The sequence below is a fragment of the Schistocerca americana genome, chromosome 2 (genome assembly GCF_021461395.2).
Source record: "Schistocerca americana isolate TAMUIC-IGC-003095 chromosome 2, iqSchAmer2.1, whole genome shotgun sequence".
Taxonomy (NCBI): Eukaryota; Metazoa; Arthropoda; class Insecta; order Orthoptera; family Acrididae; genus Schistocerca; species Schistocerca americana.
In genome coordinates this window covers 355,958,386-355,978,247 of record NC_060120.1, presented here as the reverse complement: position 1 = coordinate 355,978,247, position 19,862 = coordinate 355,958,386, and the positions used below count along the sequence as shown (strand labels likewise).

General features: G+C 40.2%; 1 protein-coding gene across 2 annotated transcripts in view; it reads right to left on the bottom strand.

The window, feature by feature from the left end:
* Positions 1 to 1,042: 1,042 nt before the first annotated feature.
* Positions 1,043 to 19,862, bottom strand: part of LOC124594780 (actin-related protein 5) — a 207,769-nt gene continuing 188,949 nt past the window's right edge. For both annotated transcript variants that reach the window (XM_047133186.1, XM_047133187.1), the window contains exons 10-11: positions 4,395 to 4,742; positions 1,043 to 1,402 (exon numbers count right to left, since the gene is read on the bottom strand). In XM_047133186.1, the coding sequence (XP_046989142.1) occupies positions 1,127 to 1,402; positions 4,395 to 4,742 (624 nt within the window). In that variant the 3' untranslated portion in view covers positions 1,043 to 1,126. The remainder of the gene's footprint in view (positions 1,403 to 4,394; positions 4,743 to 19,862) is intronic.

The window sequence follows — 19,862 nt, the reverse complement described above, 5'->3', positions numbered from 1 at the left end:
ACTATTATAAATATAAGCTAAATTGTGTTACACTATATAGGAATCGACTTATAGTGCCCTTTTGAAAAATAGTGTGTACAGACATGCGTCTGATCCATATGATGTTATGAAAGAATGTAAATATTTTATTGTATATATGTAAAGTAAGCTATATTTTCCTGACAATGTCCGAAAACTTTTTGTTATATGGACAGAAAATAAATAAATAAATAAATTGGCAAAAACCACACAAACACAGGAAGGCATTCAAGAAGCACACACAAGATCCTGCCCATCTTGCGACAACATGATAACAAGGAGTTCAAATGGCTGCCTCCAGTGTCGAAATTACAATTCCTGCAACAATAACATTTAACTGTTGATGCTTCTTGTTGTTTTGTGTGCAAGACTCATCTTCTGCCCTATTGAGTGTGAACTACTGGTCCCTGCTGAAATTACTGCATAGCAGTTGAATCTCTGTTACCTCTGTTATATTTGAGTCCCTCTGATGGGTTAAAATAATTGTCTTTTCAAATCGTATTCTGTACTCATTCTTTGCTCAATGTCAACTTCTCAAGCTAACTTTATTTTTAAATGGTGTATGTAGTCAACCCTGTACTGAAAGTCAATGATAACGGTTTATCCTATGTAAATATTGTCATACTTGTTCGACAGTTATAAAAGGTGGGAATGGCAGTGGCAAAGGTGATATCAGTTCCTCATGTTCCATAACATTACACAGCAGTCTGATTCAGCTGTCTCTCTCTCTCTCTCTCTCTCTCTCTCTCTCTCTCTCTCTCTCTCTCTCCACCCTTCCTCTGCCCCCTCCCCTTTCTCTTAGTGAGCCAAACAACACCTGACTCAATACAATGAGTTCTCGTGGCCTCACAATGAAAGCTTCCTGCTTTTCCTTCTTTCACATAAATATTAAACCAAACTCACAGATTCTTAAATATGCTGATTTCTGGAAGAAATCAATGAAACATAGTTTCATACGGACCTGAAGAGGGCCACACAAATTCAAATTGCAACATATCAGTCTGTGAGACGTATACAATCAAAGTAAACAGTACATAAAATATAGCATTTAATGTTTGAGAATGCCAAGTAACAAAAACTGCTTTATAAAAGTGCAATGCAACAGCACTTATACATCTCTACACTGACTGCTGTCTCCATCCACCTCATCAACCGCTGTTACTGACGAAGATTCACCAGCAGAAACTGCTGTTGGTGAAGGAAAGAATGGATTTGAAGCAGCATGTTCACGTAAGAATTCACCACCTCGTTCTTCATAATCCTGACGTGATACAAGAGCTTCTTTAAGTAGCTCAGAAGCCGCAAAATCTCTCGCACCATACCATGGATCCAAGGCGGGGTCCACTGCCACACGCACATTGACCACAGACTTAAATGGGCTAACCTACAAAAAACCAGACAGTTGTCATGTTACTTGCTTTACTGATTTTGAACTAATGTTATAACACATATCTTCCATTACAAGCATCCGCAAATACAGCTACAAAGAACACCAAACATGGTAAGAGACGGTTATCATGGGTAAGATAAAATTTAAAGGGATTCATTATTTAGTACTTAGGGAAAAGAGAATACAGAGGACTGCACAGAACATGAGGGGAATTCCTATAAATGTTCATGAATTAGGGATACGTCTTGACTCAGATATAGTGTGATTCTTGGAACTTTGGCATTGAAGTTAACAGAAAGCACGTTTTTCTCTGAAATTGTGCATGTTACATTATTTACTTTGCATGTAGTTTTTGAGTCCAAAGGGGGTGGCAATTAATGAAACACATGGCACTTCTCTTAGAATGATTAGTGTTTCATAATACTGTAATGAGCAGGAATATTTGAGTGATTTGTAATATTAAAATTTAGTTAAAAAAAGAAGTTTTGTCAATGCATACATAGCATTCTGCGGCCGCATTCAGCAGCTTTCTAAGAAAATCTTATACTGAGCAAATTTCTAATTTTACGGAAAATATTAGTATAGTCATATTTAGAGATTTCAATGAAGTTGGCAAACTGTGAAGAAAAATGAAGAGAAACAACATATTTTCTCATTCAAGTAAATTCACACTGTGCATTTCATAGGAAGAATACAGGGAAGACACAGTACACTGATATATAAAATGGCTATGCTTAGATGCTGAAGAAGGTAGTAACTGGTTGAGTCACAGGTTAGGGGATTGCTTGCAAAATAACTCTTATCACTCTGCAGCAGACACACCTCTTAAGAAGATGATTCTCTTTTTTACTCCAATTCCAAAACTGTTTCTTATATTCTCATTCTCACTTTAGCAAAAATTACTTTTATTTGGAAATAATATTCACTTGGTATTAATTTTTTTTAAGTTGTTATATCAATTAATACTTGAGCACAAACTGAAACTGTAACAGTCTACAGCTATCTACTTGCTTGGTATTTACATGATTGACTAATAATCATCAAAGGATAGTAGCTATCTGCATAATCTATTTTAAGAATGGAGGTTTATTTGTAGGATCATTATTACCTGTCATACTACTATAAGTGCTTTGGCATGTTCTAAATGCAATTAGAGAATTAGATAATGAGGCACTTCTTTCTTTCCTTTTATATCCATGGTGTCCCCCCCCCCCCCCCCCCCTGCCTCCCACACTTGTAGACTTATCTCTACAGACAACGCAATATAAGCTTTGCATCAGAGTGCACAGCTAGATTCTGAAAATTTGCAACAGAAAGACGATTACATCTATATTAGTTTTGTGCTAAAGCTTTTGACTGTGTGTATTATAGTTCATCTTCATAAATTTCATCAAATAGAACCCATTTTGGCACCCAGCAAACATTTACCAAGCCTCTCTATCTTCTCAAGCAGCAGGCTATCACAATATGCTCTCTAAGTTCTATTAATGAGAAAATGAGATGCATCTGCCATTCTCTGTACTGAGAATCAACTGATCAATTTCTTTGTGCCACAACAGCTGTGGAACTAATGCAGTTTGATAAAAACACCAATGCCTCACACGAGTTGAAGAGGTTGCAGAAAAAAGTGATTCTTCTTACCATGAAAATCAGTTACTCCTAAGAGCTAAGAATTTTTAACACAAACTATCAAAAGAGTTGCTCATTTTTCATAGAATGTCACAATAGTGGTCAAGCAAGCCATGTTTAGCACAGTATTATAGTTTGTATTTTCACACAATGTTTGGTCACTATTATCTGCAGTACATTGCAGTAGCATTACATAGTTTAGCGTAAAAAGCAATGTTTCCTCTTAATCATGATTCCATAGTGTGTGTCATGTCTGCACTTAAGAAACTTCCCACAGGATGACACTGTTTGGACCTGGAATTATGGTGATCACTGCATTCAGTGCATGCATTTGCTACATAAGCCACTGACATAATTGAACTTTGGGTTCTAAATCTTCCAATTCCACACTGCACATATATATAATAGGGATGTAATTGCTGCTTTAGCAGTATTCTCTGCACTGTAATCTTCAAAGTGTAGATTTCATAGGAAAATTGTAGCTGCTTATTGATAACTCTTCTCTCACATGAACCAAAACTATCTCCTCAAATTCTACTGTGCAAACAATACTTTGATAATAACTCTGACCACATCTCCATGGTTTCTGTGAAAGTTTCTGGTAAGTTTGTTTCTACGGTGGAAAATTTCAGTTACGACGACACCTGTTGCAGAACCTTTGTCTTCACAGCTTCACAGGGACTTCATCTTGCTGCATCATACATTAATGCACATTTGCAATTTCCATTAATGGGTTATATAGGAGGTAACTGTCTGTTATGAAACATTAGCAACTTACAAACATGTGTCACACTCCCATTACTCATACAAGTCTTCATTCCCTCTGAAATATTAATTTCTGACTATTGATTCCTTCTCTCAAAGTATCCAGTTTGGAGTCCTGCCTTCCATATAGCTGTGACCCTAATGGTTTGGGACACCCCATGTAAGAAACAAACCAGAAGACTACAATCACTAATTTTAGCAGAAAATTTATTAACTGTCATGATAACAATTCAACTTTTTGGTGGTACTATCAAAAATTGTATAATGATCTTGACAGTAATAAAAACCCTGTATAGAACTTTGCCCTCATGCACAATCTTTGCACTTGTATAGAGAATCTTACATCTGCAAAGTGACTATTAGCCTATCATTAATGTGGCACAATTACCGTCTAAAATAATTTTGAAGAGAACTCAAAAATTTGTGAACATGCTTTTCATTCGAATTTTGCTGAACATCTATGACATGTGAAATAATGATAATAATAACAATAATAATGCTGCAGCAATAAGCACCAACTTAAAAATAAGTGAAATTACGTTACCCCAACATTTATTAGATAAGTAAGTCATGAAAAGTATTTATGACGTACTTCCACAAGCTCTCTATGGAAACGTTGTGCAAGTCCAGGGAGTTGGGCACATCCTCCAACCAGCAGAACATTACGGATGAGAGAGGAGCGTATTTCAGGAGAGTAGGTACGTAAAGCATACTCCGTCATTTCTGCCAGACCCGCTTCCACAGAGCCCAGCATTGAAGGCTGGAAAAGCAACTCGGGGGCTCGTTGCAGCTCTACACCAAGATGGAGTTGATGAGTTTCAGCTGCATCATCACTTCCTCCACTGCCAGTCCCTCCATCAAAATCGGGATCATGTTGCCGAAGTAATTCTTCAACCTCCATCAGTTTCTGTTCCTCATCACTGTCTGAGTCACCCCCTTCCTTTAGACAAAATTAAACAATATTTCTCATTCTTTACCCACATTAACACAGTTATTGATAACAACAACATAGAAAGGTTTTATTTTCTTTTGACAGTTATCATTTCCGCAACTATATGAATAACTTTAAAGTGAAACTACATGTACCACATGAATTACTCATGTACAGCACAATCCAATACTTCATAGTTATCACATAATCACAGGTACTCTATTCCCACACTATGCTACTTAATTAAATTCATTATTAAAATAATTCCCTAATAAGAGTCAAAATGAGAGACTAGTACATTTATTTTGGAGGAGAAATTCCAGTACTGCTAACAGACATATACAAAAATGAAAATAAAAAACCTAGCTTTTGGAAGTATTAGTTCTTACTTAGGGAAGAAAGAGGGATAGGTTGTCTAAGGGTAGAAATTAATGAGATTTGTTCATCTGATTTAGTTCACGTTGTTTGTTGTACGTGGGGTAGTCACAGTTTATACAATCATCACCTCAAAAAACCAAAGTTACATAATTCATTTTTTGTCTGTTTTCATGGACACGTCTGCAGTCCTGGTGCACATTGAAATCCTCATGCCACAGTGCTGTAGCATGGCACTAGAGAAGTCAAAACAATATACTGCAGTTGTGTCTTGCCAATCCAGATGGCTACCAAAGGCACCTGGCTTGAGTCGACACAGCTACAACATTTCTCCACCCCCCCCCCCCCCCCCCCCTACGAAAAACAAATTAACACACTTTTAAATGGGCTGTCCTATTTTGTTTTAGCTGCTCTAACAGTATCCTACTGTAGTGCACGGACTTAAATCTGCATCAGGAATGCAGATATGCACTTGCAAACAAAACAAATTAATTACAAAACTATCTTTTGAGGTGGTAATAATAAGGGGCGTTCAAAAAGAAATGAGCCAGTGGCATAATTACAGAAACCAGTACCTGTATGTTAGAAGCAATGACCCTGGCTGTCGAGACACTTGTCCCATTGTGACACAAGGCGGTGAAAGGTTGTCTCATAAAATTCCCGCAGCTGTGATGTTAACCAGTTCCGCATGTACATTTGGACATCGTCATGCAAGGTGAAAAGTCTGGACTGTATGGAGGGTAGAGGAGAACCTCCCATTTGAATTTCTGCAGGAGTGCCGCAACTGTGTTGGCCGTATGAGGCTTTCCATTGTCGTGGAGCAGAATGGTCCCATGGGTGAGATTGCCTGGTCATTTTGATTTGATCGCTTGGCGAAGGGTGGTCAAGGTTTGCGAGTAATGCTGGGCATTCGTGTTGCCCATGCTGTAGGAAGTGAATCGGAAGGGGGCCATCTTGGTCAAAGAAGAACATCAGCATAACCTTTTCTGCACTCGTGTGGATGACTACGTCCAGCTGCACATGCGGAACTGATTCACATTGCAGCCCCAGGAATTTTATGAGAGAGCCATTCACCATCTTGTGTCACAGTGGGACAAGTGTCTCAACAGCCAGGATCAACACTTCTAGCATACAGGTACTGATTTCTGTAATTATGCCTCCAGGTTGTTTCTTTGCGAACACCCCTTATATAAGTACATAACAGTCCCTCATAGATGGAAAATCAGCAGAAAATTGTATCTATATAAGATCAACACTTGATTCAAGGATTGGCAGCTGACACACAACATGAACAAAATGTAATGAATTATGCATAAAGAGGCAGAAACCCTCACTACTGTTTGATTACACAAACAGCCATAACTGTTAAATATCTAACAGTATACATTTGGAGCATTTGATAACACAAAAGGAATGGGAAGAGTATTTCCAAAAATTATTAAATGAGGACAGAGAAGAATATCTAGAAGAAGGAACAGGGGAAGATGAAGGACATGAAGATGATGAGATCCATATTTTAGAAAGTGAAGTACTTCAGGCGTTGAGAACAGGAAATAATGGTAAATCACCGGGACCAGGCAATATCAATCTGGAGTGTCTGAAATATGGTGGTGACAAAATTGTGAAACTGATAACACAGCTCTTCAACAAAATGATACATGGAGATTCAATACCCAACGAAATGAAGCTAGGTTACATTAATACAATATTTAAGAAAGGGGATCGCAAAATTTGTTCAAACTATCGAGGAATTTGTGTTACAAACACATTAATGAGAATTTTTGCGAAAGTAATTAAAAACAAACTGGAAAAAAATTTTAGAACCCAAGAAGAACAATGTGGATTCACGGCTGGGAGATCATGTGTAGACCATATTTTCACATTACGACAGATTTTGGAGAAACATAGGGAAAAATCAAAAAGTATAGGATTAATTTTCATAGATCTAGAAAAAGCGTATGATACTGTTCCAAGAAAATTACTTTGGAGAGCACTACATATGGCAAACATAAACCCTTCCTTGATTAAAATAATACAACAGATGTATAAAGATAACATTTGCCAAGTGAAAGTTGGTAATAAACTTTCACAGAAATTTAGAACAAGCAAAGGCCTTTTACAGGGCTGTCCCATGTCACCATCATTATTTAAAATCTATATAGATATTAGCCTTAGAACATGGTCTCGTAAATGTAATAGTATGGGATTAGAAATAAGAGATGGAGTTTACCTACATCATTTATTATTTGCTGATGATCAAGTAGTCGTAGCACAAGATGGGGAGGATGCTAACTATATGTGCAATCAACTAGCAGTAGCATACAAAACTTGGGGTTTGAAGATTAATTACCAAAAAACAGAATACTTGACTAATGATTCAGATGAGCTATACATTGAAGGAAAGAAAATCAAAAAGATAAACACTTTCTGTTATTTGGGATCCATTTTAGAAATCGAGGGAAAATCAGAGTCAGAAATCAATAAAAGAATTAGTAGCGGATGGAGGGTCATTGGGATGCTTAACTCAGTCTTATGGAGCAGGAATGTAATGAGCAGAACAAAAAAATTAATATACAAATCCATATTAGAGAGTGTGGTTCTGTATGGAACGGAGACCTGGACAATTAACATGAAGCACATTAAAAAATTACAAGCTCTAGAGATGGACTTTTGGAGAAGATCGGCAAGAATCTCCAGGAAAGAAAAGATAAGGAACACCGAAGTAATAAGGAGAATGGAAATAAAAGAAAGAATATATGACGTAATGGATAGGAAGAAATTACAGTGGTACGGGCATGTACGACGAATGGAGGAAGCCAGAATACCAAAATTGATACTGGAGTGGGAACCGGAGGGGAGAAGAAGAAGAGGACGACCTGTGACCACCTGGCTCCAAAATGTACAGCACACAATGAGGAGAATGGGCGCAGAGGAAGAGGACACGCAAGATCGAAACACATGGAGAAATATTTTGGGAGTATAGTTTAAGAACGTTTATTGTTTGTATTGTCATTTCCAGGTAAATTATTATGTTGGAGATAAGCCTCTGTAATGAGGAAAAGCTCAAAATAATAAAATACATTTGGAGCAAATTTAAAGGGGAACAACTTTGTAAAAACAGTTGTTTAACAGACACATTTCCTATTCATTAGAAGAAGCAAAAGGAAATTTAATCTATCCACAAAGGAAGTAGCTTACAACACTTTCATAGTCTGAAACCCTTATGAGGAGATGATCAGGAGAAGAGCGGCCTGTTTCATCAATGGTTCATTTACTAAGTCCAGGATCACTCTGGAGACAGTTAACCAACTATCGTGTCATACACAAGAGACGTGGTTTGTGCCAGTGAGAGATTTACTATTAAAATTCTCAGAGGAGTCAAACAACTGCCACACAATACAAGGTTGCCTACAGGGTGTTTTTGGATGTATATATTTATGTACCATTTTCTTAGTTTCTCTATCCTACAACCAAATTCCTGCCCAGGTAATCAAGCCCACTGCTGATGTCTCCCAGCTACTAACTGAAGAACATTTTAATCTGAATCTACAAGGGACAGTTGAACAATCAAATCTCTTGTGGTGTAACATGTTGATTCTGCAGAATGACACATTCCACTTCTAATCACTAGGATCGACGAAAGATGCTCATGGAAACCAGAAATGTTGTTTAGGCAGTTCTTAAGTGTAGAACATCCTATTGTGCGTGCTCTGGTTTTCGAGATGTACAAACGGACATAAAAGACAGAACATCGACAATGTGTGACAGCAAGTGAACATCTCCACCTGCTGGGAATGGCCGCTTTATGCTTTGCCATCGTGACTTGGCAGTGCCTTGGAAATCACAGAGCCAAGGGCATGAGTGATAATGTAAACACCAGAACAATTTAAGATTATACATGAGCACTGTCAGTCTGAAATGTCATATCAGTAAATTTATACATGTTGTACTCTAATGTGAGTTACAAGTTATGAGACATCTCTTTCACCCACAACTGTAAATTAAGTTGTAGAGTGGAAGCATTTCACTTACGACACAGAAGAGTTATCATAAAAGTGACTACACCATTTTAGTAGCTTGAATAGAATGGAGCTCTCAGCTACCATCCATGTAGAAGGTGAAGGAGTCCCTTGTCAAGAAAACATGTGATGGTCTAGTGGCACTGCACAGCAGGTCAACTGAAGTGAATTACATCAGGAACGGTGACCACCAGATATCTGTAATGTGAAAGTTGGTATATGTATCAGCCGGTTGACAGATCGTGTATGTAGTGGAACTCGTCAAACAAAAACACAACTACATTAGTCCATTTGGTACCCTAGTACACGGGGAGGGGTGAAGAAAAGATGTTTGTTGACCACTGCAATGAGGTCAACAGTGAAACATATTCACATGCTTAAGTAATCTTGGTCACATGAGTAAAGGAGAATTTCATTGAAGACACAACAACAGCACAGCCCACTTTGCAATACAGTGGCTGGTCAGCTGGCTACACAACTATGCAGCAGCTCATCATTACATCACTTAAACCATGTATTATGCATCTACAGCACAGTGCAGCTAGTTGTATGCTTGATAAGGTGAGCAGTAAACAGCACTGACCTGAGATCCTTTTTTTAAGAGTAATCTGTAAAGAGTTGCAAAAACACATTTCACTGGCTTTGTGCACTGCTGCACATGTAGGATGCGCGTCCGATGGCCTATGCGCTGTCTGTAGCTGATAGCAAAGGGTCAGTTGGAGTAATACAGTGAGTGGTGACGGCTCTGTATGATTCAGATGCAGTGTGTACTGTCTGAAAGAAAGGGAAGCCAGTTCAAGCACTCCAATGTTATGTTTAGAAACACAAACACCACGCACAGATCAAGAATGAAGCGGTACACACAATAATTATTTTCAGGGGCTGCATGGGGCATCTGGTGACGCAGCATTACCACCTCCTACAGTGGTGAGATAGGTGAAAGTGTTTCATAAGAGCAGGTATGTCATTCAGTATCGGCATCATTTGGAATGACCTCCATGGACAACATGACACCTGAGCTCCTTGCCTCCTTGTTGCACATGGATCACCAACGGTTTGCATCCATCATCCTTCATGACAATGCACGATATCACATGGCAAACCCCATGCCATATGACACACAAGGTGTACAACTTTGCTTCCGCCGTTTGGCGATAGATGGCGACAATGGTAAGTACCGGTCGAAAGAAACAGATCGCAGGCGTCAGGCAGTTAGCTCGGACCTCAGTCACCATAACCTCATTCAAACATTAGTCAATTTGTGTCTGCATCATAAAGCTGTTCTTGATTTGAAAATGTCAGTTTACAAGCCTAATTCTCGTAATTTGCGGGAGGTGTTACTGTTTTGTTTCAATATGAAGAAAACAGTGGCTGAGTCTATTTCATTGCTCTCAAGTACGTATATTAAAGACGCTATTAGTGAAAAAATGTGCCATGAGTGGTTTCAACGCTTCAAGAATGGTGGTTTTAACGTCGTAGATGGGCATAGTGATGGAAGAGAGAATGTTTTCGAAGACGCAGGATGGAGACATTGCTAAGACTCGCGTCAAACTCAAGAAGAATTGGCACAATTAGTGGGAGTGACACACCAAGCCATTTCAAAACATCTCAAAGCTATGGGCATGACTCATAAAGGAGGAACTTGGGTCTCATGTGAGCTGAAACCAAGAGACATCGAACAGCGTTTTTGAACAGTTGCTTCAGAGGTAAAAACGGAAGGGATTTCTGCATTGCATTGTGACCGGAGATTAAAAATTGGTTCCTTACGATAATCCTAAATGCAAAAAACCATGGGGATATCTCAGCCATGCTTCCACGTTGACGGCCAAACCGAATATTCACGGCTCCAAGATGCTCTGCATTTGGTGGGACCAGCTCAGCGTCATGTACTATGAGGCTCGTTATCGAATGCAATTAATGCATTTGAGCAGAACATTAAAAGACAAACGGCCACAATACAGCGAGAGGCACGATAAAGTGATTTTGCAGCATGACAACGCTCGACCCCACGTTGCAAAAGAGGTCAAAATGTACTTGGAAACATTAAAATGGGAAGTCCTACCCCACCCACCGTATTCTCCAGACATTGCTCCCTCTTACTATCACCTGTTTATATCAATGGTACATGGCCTGGCTGACCAATACTTCCGATCTCATGAAGAAGTCACAAATTGGATCAATTCATCGATCACTGCAAAAGATGAACAATTTCGCAGGATTCGTACACTGCCAGAAAGATGGGAGAAAGTAGTGGGCAGCGGTGAAAAATACTTTGAATGATACATGTGTAACCAAATTGTTTCATTAAAGCCTTAAATGTTGGGGAAAAAACGGGCGGAAGCAAAGTTGTACACCTTAAATATATTTTTGTCTTTACTGTATGCCAGTTACTATCCACAGCACTGGAGGCAGTTTACTAGAAATATTATGAAAATTGGAAAAGTTATCCAATAGTGTTAAAGTCACCACAAAAGAGCTAGACAACTCTTTTGTGGCGACTTTAAAACTAAACAATAACAAACCAAGGGGATGAATTAAAGGACTTAAATACAAATTTCTCAAATTCAAAAAGATAAGGGCAGAAGACAGCTACAAAAGTAGGTAATATTTTAATATAGAAGTAACCTTATTACAGTTACATAAGGAGTTAAAATGGGGATAATTAAGCAATGTGACTTAGCCAAGAATGAAGTTTAAAAACAGTTTAAAAGAGGTAAACGTTAATATGCAAACAACGCAAAGGAACTGTCAACCCACTAATTCAAAATTATTTTTGATAACAGATACTCTTAATTGCCACTTACATTCCATTTTCAAGTGAGATACTCCACACTAAAGTGTAGCTGAGTGAATGATTACATCAGACTGATATACTTTCATTAATCTGTACAATCATTTATTGTAATGAATAGATAAAAGCAACCTACCTCCTTCATTGCCTGTTTTGTAGCCTGGATTTTCCAGTGCTCATAGTACAATGTAGGAGACAAGCTTACCCGTAAACTGCATGCAAACTCACAATGAAATATAAAATATTTAAAAAAGCCAGACACTATTAGAAATAATGACCTAGTAGCTAGTATTTTGATCCCTGTTTTTGCCATACCTCACTCAAATTCTCACCATTGTTATGCTGTGAAACGTTTGACCAAAACCGGAATTGTGTGAAGTGTTTCAAGGATTGTTTGCAGCTGTTCAGGAAGAATCTGCAGGACTTTAAGTGTCGTTTCGTCACTTTGGATGAAACATGGATACATTACTATACTCCTGAGACCAAACAACAATCTAAACAATGGGTTAACAAGGGAGTATTTGCACCAAAAATGGCAAAGACCATTCCTTCGGCCGGAAAAGTTATGGGAACTGTCTTGTGGGATTTGCAAGGGATAATCCTCATTGACTCTGTGGAAAATAGTAAAATTATTCCAGGTGAATATTATTCATCATTATTGGATCATTTGAAAACTGGGCTGCAAGAAAAACACCGGCGATTGGACCGCAAAAACATCCTTTTCCATCACGACAATGCAAGCACAAAGATTTTGTTCAAATAGCTATTTTGCAGACTGGGACAATTCCTATTATTCAGATGGTATCAACCAATTAGAGCAGCATTGGACTAAGTGCATAAGCCTAAAAGGAGACTATGTCGAAAAATAAAAATGATTTACCCCAAACACATAAGTGGTTTTTATTTTTTTGCACAAACTTTTCAAACGCCCCTCGTATAATCTATCTGAAACCTTCCAGTGTCTCCAGGCCTCTTCCGTGTATACAGCCTTCTTTCCTGATTCTTAAATCAAGTTTTAGCTATGATTAAGTGCTCTGTGCAAAATTCTACCAGGCGGCTTCCCCTTTCATTCATTACCCCCATTCCATATTCACCTATTACTTTTTCCTTCTCTTCCTTTCCCTACTATCGAATTCCAGTCCCCCATGACCATAAAATTTTCATCTCCCTTAACTATCTGAATAATTTCTTTTATCGCATCACACCTGCCTTCAATCTCTTCATCACCTGCAGAGCTAGTTGGCATACAAACTTGTACTACTGTGGTACACACAGCTACAATAATGCGTTCACTATGGTGTTCGTAGTAGCTTATCCTCGTTCCTATTTTTTAAATTCATTATTAAACCTACTCCTGCATTACCCCTATTTGATTTTGTATTTATAACCCTGTATTCACCTGACCAGAAGTCTTGTTCCTCCTGCCACCGAATTTCACTAATTCCCACTACATCTAACTTCAACCTAACCATTTGCCTTTTTAAATTTTTTAAACTACCTGCCCGATTAAGGGATCTGACATTCCACACTCCAATCCATAGAACGCCAGTTTTCTTTCTCCTGTTAATGAGGAGTATAAAAGATAATCAACTAAAAAAATGAAAGAAAGAAATTCATAAAAATTACACCACTACTGTACACTGGCCAACTGCAACTGGCCAGTAATTACAAAAACTGGCAACATTTCAGATAAATTTGCAAAAAAATTAGTCTCGCAACTGTAAGACCTGCACTTTATAATACCAACAGCATATAAAAAATTTCCTTGGGGAAAAGTAAAGACAAACTGCAACTCTTGGTACAGAATGGTGTGTATAAAATCACATGCAAGCAGTATGGAAAAATATATGTTGCACAGTAGAGGAGAGCTTTGGCAATTAGATTACCAGAACAATGAAAGAAGCTGGAGCGTAAGGAAGAAAGATTCAACCTCTGCCAATCATAATATAAAAAGTGAAGTTTTAAACTCTGTTAAGAAAAGCAGAAAGATGATCCTACTGCAAATACTGGATATCAGCAAACATGTGACACACAATGTCAGCCCAGAACAACAATAATATTATGAAAAGGATAGATTGCTACTCACCACACAGACGAGATGTTGAGTCACAAACATTCACAACAAAAAGACTGCTAAACATTTAAGCTTTCAGCCAAAAGGGCTCCTCCTAAACTAGAAAACACACACACATTTACAAAAGCACAACTCACACTCGTGAACACAGTCTCTGACCACTGATGCAGTATTGCACACAGTAACTTCACCTCATGGGAGAAGCCATCTGTGTGTGATGGAGGAGGAGGAGGAGGAGGAGGAGGAGGAGGAGGAAGCTATGACAGGGAGTGGGAAGAGTAACATGGTAGGGATGGGAGAAGCAGAAGTGCTGCTTTCAGAAGCCTGCAGGTAAATATGGTGGGGACAGGGTAGGAATGCTAGGAGTAGTCGGGAGGTTTGGAGGGGCGGGAGGGGGGAGGACGGGAGGGGGGGGGGGAAGATGAGTGGCGAAGGAGAGTAGCTGAGGAGGGGAAAGAGACTAGCAGGTGCACTGGTGGAACAAAAGGCTGTGTAGTGCTGGAGTGGGGGCTGGGAATGTGATAGGTGGTTGAAGGACAGGGACTAGTGAAGGTTCAGGCCAAGTGAGTTTCAGGAACACAGTCTATACCGCAGGAGATTTCTCACCAGTGCAATTCAGAAAAGTAGTGGTTGGTGGGAAGGATCAACATGGTGCAGGTTGTCAAGCAGTCATCCAAGTGAAGCAGCGTTGAGTTACACAGCATGTTCAGCAACTGGGAGAGATACCTGTCTATTGGCTGCAGTTTGTTGGTGGCCATTCATGTACACAGACAGCTTATTGACTGTTATGCCCAAGTAAAAGGCAGCACAGTGGTTGCTGCTTAACTTGTACATCACATGACAGATTCATGGGCAGTCCTGCCTTTGATGGGATAGGTAATGCCAGTAACTGGACTGGAGTAAGATGATGGTGTGAGGATGTATGGTACAAGTGTTGAAACTTGGTGTACTACAGGGATATGAGCCATGAGGCAAGGGGTTGGGAGCAGTGGTAGAGTAGGGATGGACAAGGATATTGCTTTGGTTTAGTGGGCAGTGGAATCCTACTGTAGGAGTGGTGGGAAGGATGGTGAGTAGGATATTCCTTATTGAAGTGCATGATGAGAGATAGTTCAAACCCTGGTGGATAATGTGTTTCAGTCCTTCCAGTCCTGAGTGGTAATGAGTCATGAAGAAAATTCTCCTTTCTTTGTGGCCAGACAGTACGAATTTGGGAGGTGGTAGGGGGCTGGACAGACAAAACACAAGAGATCTGTTTCTATACAAGGTTTGGAGGGTAATTTCAGTCTGTGAAGTTCTTGGTGAGACCATTGGTATATTTGGAGAGGGACTGCTGGTCGGTACAGATGCAATGGCCACAGATTGCTAGGCTATATGGAAGGGACTTCTTGGTATAGAATGGGTGACAGCTGTTGAAGTGTAGGTATTGCTGCTGATTGGGAGGTTCTATGTTGGTAGAGGTACTAATGTAACCATCTTTGAGATGGAAGTCAACATCGAGGAAGGTGACATGTTGGGTTGAGGAGGACAAGGTGAAATGAATGGGGAAGAAGAAGAAGAAGAAGAAGAAGATGATGATGATGATCCAGAGGAATATGGACAATTTGTCCTAACCCTCAGTGCAGATCACAAGATGTCATCGATGAACCTAAACTAGGTAAGGAGTTTGTGATTCTATATGGTTAAGAAGGATTCCTCTACACAGCACATGAACAGGTTGACATAGGACAATGCCATGTGAGTGCCCATTGATGTACCACGGATTTGTTTGTAGATGTTGTCTACAAAGGTGAAGTAGAATGAACTTTTCACTCTCCAGTGAAGAGTCCCAGTAGATTAAATTTTGGTGGCAGACTGAGACACAAATTTGGACCGTCCTTTTGTGGGGAAGTGCTGTATCGACTGAGTTATCCAAGCACAACTCACAAACTGTCTTCACAACTACCAAAGAAGTTGCCCACAAAAGGCAAAGGCCCCATTTCTGAATCTCAGTTCACCACACAGTTTTAATCTACCAGGAAGTTTCATATCAGTGCACTCTCCAATGCAGAGTGAAGATTTCATTCTGAAGACATCCTCCAGGCGGAGGCTACTCCATATCTCCGCAATATCCTTTCTTGCGGGAGTATTACTCTTCCAAGTTTCATAGGAGAGCTTCTGTGTAGCTTGGAAGGTAGGCGCCAAGGTACTGGCAGAGGTAAAGTTGTGAGGACAGGTTGTTATTCGTGCTCAGTCAATGGAGAACTTCCCCACAAAAGGCACAGGTCCCGAGATCGAGTCTCAGTCTGGCACACAGTTTTAACCTGGCAGGAAGTTTCAATGGTGAAGTAATTTGTGTGAGGATACAGTTTGTCATGGCAGTCAGGAATGAGTTTGCAAGTTTGGAATCAGTAGGGCATTGGGGAAGGTAGTGTTCATTAGCAGCAAGGCTGTGGGTATCAGGGATGTTAGTGTATAGGAAGGTGGCATCAATAGTAATGAGCAGGGCACCATATGGTAAAGAAACAGAAACTGTGGGGACTCGGTGGAGGAAATCTTTTATATAGGAGGGTAGGTTGTGGGTAATTGGCTGAAGGTGTTGGACAATGAGAGGAGCGATTCTGTCAGTGAGGTCACAGTAACTGGACACAATGGGGCATCCTGGATGGTTGGGTTTATGTATTTCAGGAAGCATGCAGAAGGTGTGTCCGGGGGTGGGGGTGTGTGGCAGTGGAGGGGGGGGGGGGGGTTATGGTGTGGAAAGAGAGAGGCTCAGGGTGGAGGTTCTGGGATGGGCCTAAGATTTGAGGGGAGACTGTAATGGATTTCTGGAATGGATTAGGGTCATCCCAGAACCTTTTCTCTCTCTCTCTCTCTCTCTCTCTCACTCTCTCTCTCTCTCTCTCTCTCTCTCTCTCCCCCCTTGCCCCTACCACACCCTACACTCTTACAGTCTACACGCTTCCTAAAATCCATAAACCAAACCACCTAGGACATTCCACTGTGGATAGTTACTGTGAGCCCACTGCTCTCATGTACTAACACCTTCAGCCGATTACCCACAAGCTACCACGCTATATAAAAGACACCAACCATTTCCTCCACTGCCTCTCCACAGTTCCTATTCCTTTACAACATGGCATCCTGTCCATCACTATTGGTGCCCCCTCACCTGGATCAGATTTACTGATGACATGTTCATTACCAGGACTGAGGTTGAGAACACCATATCCACACTACTCCAGAACCTCAACACCTTCTCCCCCATTCACTTCACCTGGTATTCCTCAATGCAACAAGCCATCTTCCTCGATGTTGAACTCAACTTCAAGGTGGCCACATCTGTACCTCTGCCTATATCAAATCTAACAGTCAGCAGCAACACCTCCGCTTTAACAGCTACCATTCATTCGATACCAGGAAGACCCTTCCATATAGCCTAGCCATCTTTGGTCACTGCATCTGTAATGACCATCAGTCCCTCTTCAAATATACCAATGCTCTCACTGAGGACTTCACAGACCATGATTATCATCTCAACCTTTTATAAAAACAGATCTCCTGTGCTTTGTCTCACCAGTCCCCCACCACCTCCCAAATTCCCACTGTCCGGCCACAAAGAAAGGAGCATTCCCTTCATGACTCAGTACCATCCAAGAGTGGACAAACTGAATCACATTCTCTGCCATGGTTTGGACCACCTTTCACCATGCCCTTAAATAAGGAATATCCTACCCACTATCATGCCTACAGTGGTATTCCACCACACACCAAACAGACATAGTAACCTTATTCATCCGTACTTCACTCTGCTCCCAAACCCTTGACTCGCGGCTCTCATCCCTGCGGTAGATCTTGATGCAAGACATGTTCCACACATTTTGCAACCACCACCTACTCCATTCTGGTTATAGGCATTCCCTGTCCGATCAAAAGCATGGCTATCTGTGCAGGCACTCAGGTGATCTACGAACTAAGCTTCAATCACTGTGATGCTCTCTACATGGGCATTACAAGCTGTCTGTCGGCATGAATGGCCACTTAGAAACTGTGTCCAAGAGACAGTTGGACCACCCAGTTGCTGAACATGCTGCAAAACACAGGCTTCTTGTCAATGACTCCTCCTCCGCCGGCACCATGTGAATCCTTCCCGTCAACACCAGATTTTCTGAAATGCATGGGTGAAAACTCACCCTGCAATATATCCTATGTTCCACACACACTTCTGGCCTCAGTCTTCGCTAGTACCTGTCCTTCACCAACACATCCCCTTCCCTGCCACCATTCCAGTACTACGCAGCCTTCTATTCCACCATTGCATGCAGTAGCCTTTTTCCCTCCTCTACTTCTCTCCTTTCCCATGCACCTTCCCCCCCCCCCCCCCCTCTTGTTTCCCTCACACCTTCCTATGTACCTAGCATTCCTACCCTGTCCCCACCACATCCATGTGTGCTCCAACAAGCATCACTACAGATTCCCCTACCCCTACCATGCTATGCCTCCCCTTCCCACCCCCAGTCACCTCCTCACCCACACCCACCCACCCACCATTTTCTTCTTCCACAAAGCACAGTTGCCATGCGCAGTCTGGCCTCAGCAGCCTGAGACAGTGCGCATGTGTGTTTGAGTTGTGCTTGTGTGAAAGGGTGAGAGTTTTTTACTTCACAATACGGCCTTTCGGTTTAAAGCTTGAATGTATAGCAGTCTCTTCCTTATGCCGGTCTGTGACTCAAAGTTTCCTTTGTATGGTGAGTAACCGTCTATCCTTTTCATAATACTGTCATTATTCCATCCTGGATTTTCCACTGTTTGAAGATGCCAACTTAGTATTAAATGATCAGACTTAATTTCCGTTTTCCCTTTGTTAAATTAAGTTTTCAAAACAAATAATAAATTGAGATTGTAAATTCTACTTATTTTTCATCAGTTGCTAAATGCATCTCCATGTAAAAAACTTTGTTTCCTCCTTCTTTAGTTAATGTAATTATTTCAATGTGACAAAAAATGTAATTATTTCCTCTGTAAATTCTGTATGTCATTTTGGTTTCTTCAACACAAATAATATTGTTTGAGTCAAACATTATTATATCTATCTCCTAAAGATGAGCTAAGAAGCCAAAAGCCAGTTCATGATCAAATAAATACAATTTTGCAGAACATTGAGAAGTGTTTCCTATACGATATTCAACAAAAGTGTTGTCATTACTTCGAAGTTGTCTTCTGAGATGATATGCTGCCCATTCCTCAATACTATAGTGTGAATACAGTCACCCGCCCAGAATCTAAATTTGAACATGGAAGACAAACTACCTTCAGGTAAAAATCAAATGTTTCAAATTGTCCACACATCCTGTTAACATGAAAACTTGCTTTTCCACCAAAAACGATTTGTGTCCTTTCAGAATATTGTAATGGCTGAGACTTGCTATTATAGATACACGTAACAGTCTCTTTCTCCCTGCTAGCTTTAACAGAGTTCATTATCATTCCATGGTTGATACAATAACCAAGAGCTGTGAACACAGACTTATCCTTAACAATGGCAATGGGGCCAGATTGTATGACTACCTTTCGGAAATATTGTAACTTAGTTGCGCTCTCATACATTAAAATTTTGGCGAAAAAATTGCAAGGTGAGACGGAAATTACAGAACAGAGCAATAACTACAGATTACCAGTTTTCTTAGGATTCATGCATAGTTTCTGATTCAGTTTTAACAAAATCTATGCTGAAATACCCTTCACAAGCAAAACTTTGATTCAACTTTCGGCCAACAGCTCAGGAATGGGGAATTCAGAACCAAAATAGGAGTCATGCAACAAGATTTCAACATTACCAAAATTATTCTCAATAAGTCTAGAGCAAGGTGTTCCAACACTGCCTCATGGAA